Consider the following 11,078-nt stretch of genomic DNA (forward strand, 5'->3'; position numbering starts at 1 on the left):
ATAATCTCCCATTAGGTTTATTTTAAGTTTATATAAACCTTTTTTTTTTGTTCTTTTCCAACCCTGTTCTTTTATTCGTTTTTCTTCATCCCAATACATTGGATTTTGTTTATTTCAATATTTCTTTTTAAATGGTTAAAGGTATTCCTAAAAATAACTTTATTGTAAGTACATTTTAGTTCGGTGATATTCTATCTCTCCCTGCTATTTTTTTGGATTCTTTTTAATTTCTAAATTATTATTTCGGTTCAGGGTAGGGCGTAAGTAGCAATAAAATAGATATACCACTAGCCATATAAGTTATAACTTAAATTATTGATAAAATTTAAGGACAACGGATATGTTTTCTTTGGAATTTTTTGGTTGAAGTTACGTTAGGAAAAATGCGGACCCTTTAAGTCTCCTTCGTGTTAGTGTGGGTGTTGCCCTCTCGCATACTAGTGTTGCAACCGGATTGACAGACGATGATTTTGACCAGACCACTACAGACGGGCGAACGTAGGAGGTAAAAGGAACTCTACTCGGTTATCGGAGTCAAAGCGGAGTTCAAGGTTGTTAATGCCTCATGAACAAGAGGGGTGAGATCAATCCACCTGACACGGATGATCTTCTACCGCTTTCCTTTTCTCCATCGTTCTCCTTCTTTCTATTCCCGTTTCTGGTCCTATTTTTTTATGACAATTATAATTTTGTTTTTGTGACTGTGGGTCGAGGAAGGTGGCAAGAACCGCGCCTCAACGCCGACGAGCCTCAGGCTACCCCCGGGCTACCACCATGCCTAACCGCCACCCTTCTCGCCTCGGACCAAGCAGTTACATTACACCCCTTCAAAACATTAAACCAAAATTTTAAAAACGCATTTAAAGTTTTACTTTTAAGAAACAAGTATAATTTGGTTACACTTTTATACTTTTGATAGTTTATTTTGTTCTCATCCACTAAATATTTTTCTGCAAATCTGCGGTAGGTCACAAATTAAAATTCCATTTTTTAATAGTTTTAATTGGTTTAACTGTGAATTTCTTTTGCGGGTGGGATTTGCAATACACGAGCATATCCATATTAAGGTTTTATAGGACTTTGTAGGAACTATTGGCTTTCCTGCGAGGAATTCATCAGAAAAGTAAGTAAAATCGATGATGTAATGATGTAAAAATAAAGTACATATGTCTTCTGTATTACTATTCTTATTTTCAGGACTTTGTATCAACTATTTGCTTTTCATATACCAGGCTTTTTTGTAAAAGTAAGTTTTTATACAATACAAATAAACATATTTGCATTAGTGACCAAGCCAACCTAACACCTCACTTTTCATACGTTACAAAAAAAGGTGCCTTAAAGATGAGCAATAGATAGGCCCTGTTGGCAGCTCCCCTTGGTGAGTTTTGAGGAATTACAGAGTTCAGTAAAAAAATGGTGGAGCACCTAAAATTTGAAGGAAGATCCTTTTAGCCGCTGCTCAGCCTAGATGGAAGCAGCTCACTTAAACGCATAAAGTAACGGTGCCACTGTTTTCTGATCGTTAAATGAATACTACATTGCAACGTTATACTTCCGGATAAGGCAACCATCGATCTTAAAAATTTCCTTCGGGAATTCGTATACCTCCCATCCGAGATAATAACGCCTTGTCTTTGCAAAACCTTGGCAGATAAGAATAAATTGATTGGATGACTCCACCTTTGTGTCCCCAATACAACCAAAGCAGTTAGAGATTTCAATTCTCCAATCACCTTTAGTAAACCCTAGTAATATCATTGAGCTTTTGTTATCAACTTTTTGAAGGATCTCGACATCCGGCAACAGCCGGAGAGAGAGATAAGAAGACCGAACCTCATGAAAAAGTTTGTTGATCGCTTCTAAGGGTATTATTTCAGCACGAAACCGTGAATCCGCTCTATAGCGACAGTCACATAAGCCGCGGTTGAAGCAAAGGGTAAGGTAAACGGGCTTAGGTTACTCGAGGTATGCATGCCTGTTGTAAGATGCGCCTAAAATCCAGAGACGTGGAAAGTTCGATGAATGACGTAGTCATACAATATCCTTCCCGAGATAATCGGGCTGGTGCCTACATGATGCGAATTTCCGGTATGCTCCGCATATCCCGCATAAGGCTAGGACTCTAGAATATGAGGACCCAAAGGTGATGTAGTTGACCCTTCTAGCAATTCGACAAAAGTTTTTTGACCAACTCCTAGCTTTCCTGTTCAGGGACGCAGCTCTTTCTAATATCTCTCCCTCTTGATATTGACATGGACAACCCCCCAACCAACTCGGAACAGAGATATGATCGGCGCTGTTCAGGACATTCGTGGTTTACTCCAGCGTTCGGGTGTGCTTTTGTGTGCTGCTGAGATACCATTTTTGCAACTGTGTTATCTCCCCTTTCTAGAGCTGTTTCGGACTTCTGGGTGATTCGTTGATTTCGCCAAACCCAGGCAGCCCATCTCTATTGTTTCCTCTTCTATTCGGATGGCGGGCGGGATTGGCAGTCGATTTCGATACCGCCTTAAAAACATTTGGGCTATTCACGCGAGCGTGCTTATCAGGTTATCTGCTTATGGGGTTATATTTTTTACTCTACTACAAACACAAAATACACGAGCCAGAACTAGCCAATGGACCAATTATTTTTCTTGTTGTACACATACCAACATACCAAACTTCACGAGTACTTGGTATTCACGACTTTTTCCTAGAGCCTAGCTTTTCCACAAAACATAAATTTACATGCAATAACTTATGGACTGGACTTGTTTTAGGGAGTTAAAATTCCTAAAGCAAGTTGAGTATTATGCCACAAAGCATGGGCAAATGAAGGCTTCAAGCTATTCCATGTCCCAAGAAATGAAATTAAAAGGACAATCTGGAGCGAATCTTGCGGTTTTAGTTTAAGAGCTGGTTGGAAATTGTGTATATTACATTTTTTATTCGATGACTTTATAAATTTTGTTAATTTGAGCGAGGCGAAATTATCAGACGCAGCCCTTCCAGTGGCAATAGAAGTTCTTGAATCTTGGGATAATTCCGAGCAAGATTTCATCGATGCCTCAGCAGAAACAGAGTACTTTCATTATTAATTGCACACATTTTTTCTTATTGCTCTTGTTTTTGGGGGTTAGGTCGTATCTTGACTGTCGGGTCTCAAAATTGGAAGAGGAACTACTGGATTTTAATAAGAGGCTTGTGAAGCTAGAAATTCTCCAAGCAAATCTGGCTTCAATTTTTACCAATAATCAAATCCGTAAAATTGAGAATCCATCAAAAAATGTACATTGGACATTGCAAGATAAATCACCCGCAATAGCACTGCATGCTGCAGGGCCCAGAGCCTACACGCATTTGTATAAAATGGGATTCCCTTCCATGCGATTCAAAACTAAGCAGATGGCAACAAATCTTTAATCTGAGGATGGTATAATTAAATATTCATTAAGCATGTTAAAAAGTGCAAGCGATGTTCCAATTTCAGATAGACTATGTGTGGTTAGCTTTGATGAAATAAGACTAGAATCGGTATGCGAATATGACAACCTCGCAGACTCTATACGTGAGCCATGCTGATATGTCCAAATGGCGATTATGCGCGGTCTTAAAGCTTCGTGGAAACAGCCGATATTTTCTGCATACGATTGTCCGATGACTGAAGAAACCCTAAACCTTATCATTATAAAATTGCAAGAAGTAGGATACCCTGTTGTAGCAATGGTGTCAGACTCGGGTCCCAGTAACCAAACAGGAAGGAGTTAGGCATATCACACGGTATGTTAATCAAATGAATTTACATTTTATTATTTAATGTAATATTTCTTATTTAAAGAACGTTGTTGGTTTCAAAACCCTGCGATGGATGGTAAAGTTTATGTGTTTGCAGATGCTCCACATTTATTAACATTAGTGCGACACTTCTTAAGCAGCAGTTACCCACCGACGTGTGTAACGTACGTATACGTATGCCGTACGTACACACATTTGAACGAAATTTATGCCCGTAGTGGCAACGAAAAAAATGTTTCCATCGACCTGTTTGAATGCATGCATATGGGACCATCAACTTTTTCTATTCTAATTTCTGATGTTGTAAAAGGCTGGAATTAATATTAAATAAGTATAAATAGATTACATATTACAATCTGCACTTTTACATAATTATTTCCACAATTTTTCAAACCTTAATTAGGTATTTTAGCATAAAACTGCAAACGGTCAAAAATTAGCACACAAAAGTTTACTAGGCAACTCTGTCTAGTGAGACAGCGATCTGCTAACACGTTCTTACGGAAAAAATCAAAATTGTTTTTATTTCTACGTTCCGGGCTACGTACGTGCTTTGAACGTCGGTGAGTTTTCTTTTAAATTGCACATTCATAAGATAGGTCGTGTATGCTGACATGTTTTTTGTACGTACGTTCGAGGGTAACTGCGGCTTTAGATGCACAAAGGCGCAACAGTGGCGCCTAAAGCAATTGCGTAGCTCATGACGTATACAAGCGCATCAGATTTGTCAATCGTGCACAAATTAAAAGAAAAACATTTAACGGTACATCACGCAGGCAGGCATAATGTTAAATTCGCTGCACAACTGTTTTCGCATAGCGTGGCTAGTGCCATCCGAAATTCTCCACCTTTCAATCAATTGCAAATAAAAAGCCTTTCGGAATGGCGTTAAATGAGCAATTGCAAACATTAGAGCGATTGAATGTGCGCAACAGCAAACTCTAGCCTATAGACATGAAGCATTACTGCCTTTTCAGAACGCCATACTTATAAACAACAATTCCCTCAGACAGTTGCATCAGTTTGTTCAGGATGAACACGGCCTTCAATATATTCTCACTTAACGACTTAATCAGGATATCATTGAAAATTTTTTCGGTGCGATGCGTGCCAAAGGTGGTCTCAATGACAAACCAGACTGCGCAAAAACATTTATTGGGTAAATTGAATGTTGATAGGCACATAAACACAAGATATCTATATATGTAACTAATTATAATTTCTTTCCTTCGATCGTTACACAGAAATTCTCGCAGCTCGCGGAAAGGTGAAACTTGATGAAACCGGGTGAATCCCATTGGATGAATTGTCGGTTGAATATATAACCACCTCCCTTCCTCGAGAGGAGATTGCTTTTCAAGACTTCACATTCTCCCCACCGTCAAATCAGGAATGTAATATAGATATTTTTAAAGAAGATGCATTGGAATATGTCGTCGGATATATATTAATTTGAAAACTAGGCCTTACGGAATACGTTCAAAATAAGTCCTCGAATAGTTATGTAGATTGTCTGTCCAAAGGTGGGCTTCTTCAGCCAAATGACTGTTTTTTTAAACAAATAAAGCTACTGGAATCGGTATTTATTATACTCAGCTGAGCAGAGATCACAGAGTATATTAACTTTGTTCGCATAACGGTTATCCGCAACGGCATAAACTAATCGAGATAGATATAGACTTCTATATATCAAAATGATTTGGGCGAAAAAAGAAATTCATTTAGCCATGTCCGTCCGTCCGTCCGTCCGAACGTAAACACGATAACTTGAGTAAATTTTGAGGTATCTTGATGAAATTTGGTATGTAGGGTCCTGGGCGCTCATCTCAGATAGCTATTTAAAATTATCGAAATAGGACAACAACCATGCCCACTTTTTCGATATCGAAAATTTCGAAAAACCCAAAAAGTGCGATAATTCATTATCAAAGACGGATAAAGCGATGAAACTTGGTAGGTGAGTTGAATTTATGACGCAGAAGAACAAATTAGTAAAATTTTGGACAATGGGCGTGGCACCGACTAAGGCCCACTCCCTTTTAAAATACTCATTAGCACCTTTCATTTAATACCCATATCGTAGAAACAAATTCTAGATTCTCCCCTGGTTCACCTTTATGGCGATATCTCAAAAAGGCGTCCACCAATAGATCTAAGGCCCACTCCCTTTTGAAATACTCATTAACACCTTTCATTTGATACCTATATCGTACAAACGCATTCTAGAGTCACCCCTGGCCCACCTTTATGGCGACATCTCGAAAAGGAGTCCATCTATAGAACTAAGGCCCACTCCCTTTTAAAATACTCATTATCACCTTTCGTTTGATACCCATATTGTACAAACGCATTCTAGAGCTAACCCTGGTCCATCTTTATAACCATATCTCGAAAAGGCGTCCACCTATAGAACTAAGGCCCACTCCCTTTTAAAATACTCATTAACACCTTTCGTTTGATACCCATATTGTACAAACGCATTCTAGAGTCACCCCTGGTCCACCTTTATGGCGATATCTCGAAGAGGAATCCACCTATAGAACTAAGGCCCACTCCCTTTTAAAATACTCATTAACACCTTTCATTTGATACCCAAATCGTATAAACAAATTCTAGAGTCACCCCTGGTCCACCTTTATGACGATATCTCGAAAAGGCGTCCACCAATAGAACTAAGGCCCACTCCCTTTTAAAACACTCATTAACACCTTTCATTTGATACCCATATCGTACAAACAAATTCTAGAGTAACCCCTGGTTCACCTTTATGGATATATCTCTAAAAGGTGTCCACCTATAGAACTAAGACCCACTCCATTTTAAAATACTCATTAACACCTTTCATTTGATACCCATATCGTACAAACAAATTGTAGAGTCAGCCCTGGTCCACCTTTATGGCGATATCCTTAAATGGCGTCCACTTATAGAACTATGGCCCACTCCCTCTTAAAATACTCTTTAATACCTTCCATTTGATACACATGTCATACAAACACATTCCAGGGTTACCTTAGGTTCATTTTCCTACATGGTGATTTTCTCTTATTTTGTCTCCATAGCTCTCAACTGAGTATGTAATGTTCGGTTACACCCGAACTTGGCCTTCCTTACTTGTTCTATTTAAGTTATTTGTGCCGTTAAAATGTCTAGCTTAGTCATAAATTAAAACATATAATTCACATAAATTGTTGTAATTCACATAAATTGTTACTCCGTTTGTTGTACGATAAAAGACTCGTTGTCTTAATGTACTAATAATGATTGTTAAATAAATGATAAATGATAAAAAACGATGTTCCCTAGAAAAATTACGAAATTTTATCGACTACAATTAGGTTTATTGATCATGTATCCTATAATGTACCCTGTTAAGTTAATGCAATATTTCGCATTTGTACCGTACGAGATAAAACGGGCAAAAGAGGTTGTAAGCAATAAGGAATACTGGTTTCACTCCTCTCAGATAAACCTTAGAATAAGGTAAATAGGGGGGTGGGGGTGGTCCCGTGTGTAGAAGTCCACGCAAGTGGGGAAAGTTTCTGACTATTCACAAGGGAATATCCAAAGCGATTCTTTTGCATGCAATTCAGGCAGCTCAATACTGACAGTCGCTTGCGACCAAGCGTCCTCTGCGTAGCCACTGAACATCCGTTTATTGGTGAGCTAATGTGAGAAGGCGACAGCTTGGCTAGGCCACTGTGACATATTCTGTTTAAGCTGGGGGATTTTCATCTGCAGTGTCTGTAATGGACGAAGCAAGGAAGAAAAAAGTTAAAAATTGTGACATCTACTTCAGCGGCCATGGAAATAAGCGCAGTTTTGGCGTTGGATTCGTGGTGGGAAAGAGGCTTTGTCGTCAAGTGCTGACGTTCCTGCCTGGGACGAATATCTTGCGGCGATCCAAATAAAAGCCAAATTTTTGAATATATTATTCATCTGTGGCTCTTGGAGTGTTGACCACAATAAGTACCGAAGAATATTAAACATGGGCTATACGAGCTTAACGCAGACATCAACAAAGTCCAGCAGCGGCTACGCTGGCTAGGCCATGTTATGCTTTGTTGGAACGATTATGCGCCAATTAAGTAAGCAAACGTTAAAGCTTTTTAAACACATTTTTATTTATTATTTTGGCTATGCATATGTGCGTGTATATGTATGTATGTAAGCATGTATGAACTCATGCATATTTCATAAAGAGGGATAAAATGGCAACAGCTTTTACAAACGGATTACACACTTCTTGGTAACACGCGATTTTCGTGACGTACATCCACATCAACGATACTCATATTTGGAGTCAAGAAATTAACAAGCCGGTCTGCTCCTGCCCTAGAAAGACGATCGAATGGGAAGCCCATGGGACGACGGTCAGGATAAAGACGATCGCGCACCCCACAATAAGATGCCGCGTCACTGCAGCTACCCACCAATTGTTGTTCGATCTTAAGAAGAAGATACAAATTCAAAACTACTTATGTATACATTCAAACCTAGGACAAATATTTTGCTTACCCTATCTTGATCATAGTTGGACACCATAACAAACAATTCACAGCCAAGACCTTCAGGTAAGCCTTTCGGAATTAGCATATGATTTGGCCATCCACAGCCGCAGAAGTTGAACTCTAATTCATTAGGACTACCTGCTGCTGGGCGATTGAAATCCAAATTGCGGAAGGTGCGTTCGAATGGGGTTGTCACACTGGACTCAGTGGAACGGCGTCGAATGGTGTTTGGTCCCGGATTTACTATACATTTATATTGCTATAATAGTTATACCATAAATAATTTAGCAATACTTACGAGACACAACGAACTTGTCCAATTCAATCATCATCAAACGTTGATCCTTAAATAGCATTCCTTGTCCACGTTCGTCTGTTTTTGGCCCTAAAAAGATACGCACGGTACCAAATCGTTGGGCACCGCCATCGTTATTGATGTTGATAGTGTATGTGAATGGTATATGTTGGAGATGGGTGAATCGAGCAAACACATTGCCACGTGGCACAAAGTCCATTCCACGAGACAGATCCACATCTGATTGTTGCCAGAAGGTATTAAGAACGTTCGGGCGTCCGCCTTCGGCACTCACTTGTACACCAGTTATAAAAACACCTTCATAACTTAGCTCTGGCAAAGTGTATGGTGGGATACGACTCTTGTGCTCCTGAAATATATCATCAATGTACGCATGCCATCTGTAGAAAACAGGATCACGCATGGCAGTGGCTGAGTCACCCATTACGCCAAAAGACTCTAAATGACGATGTTGAGGATCATGAGAGTATGAAATGAATACATGTCCCATATTATGGAAATCACCGTATAAGCTTCTGTTTGGGGAAAGAATGGAAGACTCAATCATGTTTCCCAAAACATCTATGCCGCGCACTGCATCTAGTTGAACACGATTACCACTTTCCTGAAAGTAAAAAAAAGGATGTAGAGATATGAGCATTTGGATATAAAACCAATCCTATTTTTACTGAAATTATGAAGCGGGTCTCATTTGAACTTACATCAGTCGCAAAGCCTTGCGATATGGCTTCAAAGATGCGATCCCTCCATCGTTCTAAATCCGCCACATCCAGATTAATTTGATCCAACTCTCGATTTAAATCTGCTAGTTTTGTATCATCGAATCGTGGAGGCCAAGCACGACTCGACACCAACGAGTCCATTTTAGGGAAGTAGCCTTCCTGAATGGGTTCACGCAAATTATTAAACCGAACAACCCTAGCCAAGTTGTTACTAAAACGTTCCATATTATACCGGGCGACCACTTGTTGATGCATATAATAAAATAATTCACCACGGCGATCCTTGTTCACAATAGCCCGGTCACCAGCTTCAAAGGGATACACCAAATGCCAATGCCAATGGTGAAGATTAATACCAAGATCTTCTCGGAAATACCATAAACGATGTTCAGGATCCAGATCAGAAGCAGTATAATCGCGTGGAATAGTTATTGGCATACGTGAGCCTTCCGGAACCACTGTAACTTCTTCGCGTACTTTGCGGAAGACTTGCGAGTCCACAAATTTGTCGGGAAAGTTTTGTGCAAACGATGGCAGGTCAAGTCCTTTAGTATCTCGTCGATGCAGTAATGCTACTGAAAGTGCATAATTGAACAAGTAGGGATTCAGCCGATCGCGAGCATACACAGCCACACTCTGTAGATCATCAATGGAACGTAAGCCCACGAAGATATCAATCAAACGTCCTGCAATACGACGATGAGCCGGTATGAAAAGTGAAAATTGAGCATCTCTAGGCAGTGACATGGGTATGCGAAGATCTGGAATGGCTATATCACGAACAGGAATACGTTGTTCTGCTTTTTCGCCAAAACGGTTTTGCACTTCATTACCGATGGGTTGATATCGTTCGATGAGAAATTTGTCAGGCACATCGAATACAGACGCATGTCCTTTCTCCATGAAAACAGGCTCGGTAGGACGATCGAAGAGTAACAGCAAATTACTTTTATCAGCCATTGTATTTATTTGTATGCAATAATTAGGAATTTCCTTATAGAAATTTTATGTTTATTTATAATGTACACAACTGTGCCGAAGTTTGGAACTGATAATTTGAACTAGCAGGAACACTCTTTTATATTATCCAAAAATAAGTATTTGGGCTGCCGAATAATTTAATTATTCTCGGTTTCGCATATTATCGTCTTGTGGTTTCGTTATCGTTTACCCCAAAAATTGTTTGACTATTACAGTAGCGCGGTTATACTTCTTAGCTTCGGCTGATTCACTGTTTCTCCACATACTCGTATGCATCCTCTATACAATGGTGAACGTTACAGTAAGTAAAGTGGCGTAATGAGGTTTTCTTACGCGCTGGGCACTATACTTTATGCTGTTTACGGGCTTTGTTTTTATACTCAGGGTGCTTTGCACACAGAGTATATTAACTTTGATTGGATAACGGTTGGTTGTACTGGCATAAATGAATCGAGATAGACTAAGACTTCAATATATCAAAATTATCAGTATATAAAAAAAATTTGATTGAGCCATGTCCGTCCGTCTGTCCGTTAACACGATAACTTGAGTAAATATTGAGATATCTTGATATTGAGTGAAATGGGATGATAACCACGCCCACTTTTTATATATATAACATTTTGGAAAACACAAAAACCTGATTATTTAGTAAACCTAGAATGCTGAAATTTGACGTGTGGACTGATATTGAAACTCTTGATAAAAATTTGAAAAACATTTTTGAAATGGGCATGGCACCGCCCACTTGTGATAAAATAAATTTTA

The 11,078-nt window shown here is 39.2% G+C and overlaps 1 protein-coding gene across 1 annotated transcript; it reads right to left on the reverse strand.

The window, feature by feature from the left end:
* Positions 1 to 7,892: 7,892 nt before the first annotated feature.
* Positions 7,893 to 10,759, reverse strand: PPO2 (Prophenoloxidase 2). The gene is made up of 4 exons (XM_067773284.1): positions 9,309 to 10,759; positions 8,590 to 9,211; positions 8,299 to 8,534; positions 7,893 to 8,228 (listed from the first exon to the last, which is right to left on the reverse strand). The coding sequence occupies exons 1-4, from the start codon at positions 10,287 to 10,289 to the stop codon at positions 8,016 to 8,018; spliced, it is 2,052 nt and encodes a 683-aa protein (XP_067629385.1). The 5' UTR covers positions 10,290 to 10,759; the 3' UTR covers positions 7,893 to 8,015.
* Positions 10,760 to 11,078: the final 319 nt, after the last annotated feature.

Source organism: Eurosta solidaginis, chromosome 3 (assembly GCF_040869045.1).
Source record: "Eurosta solidaginis isolate ZX-2024a chromosome 3, ASM4086904v1, whole genome shotgun sequence".
Lineage (NCBI taxonomy): Eukaryota > Metazoa > Arthropoda > Insecta > Diptera > Tephritidae > Eurosta > Eurosta solidaginis.

Coding starts and splice junctions, on each gene's coding strand:
- PPO2 (XM_067773284.1), bottom strand. CDS start 10,289: ATGGCTGATAAAAGTAATTTGCTGTTACTCTTCGATCGTCCTACCGAG. Junction 9,212..9,308: donor CGCAAGGCTTTGCGACTGAT/GTAAGTTCAAAT, acceptor TTTTACTTTCAG/GAAAGTGGTAATCGTGTTCA. Junction 8,229..8,298: donor CCAACTATGATCAAGATAGG/GTAAGCAAAATA, acceptor CTTCTTCTTAAG/ATCGAACAACAATTGGTGGG.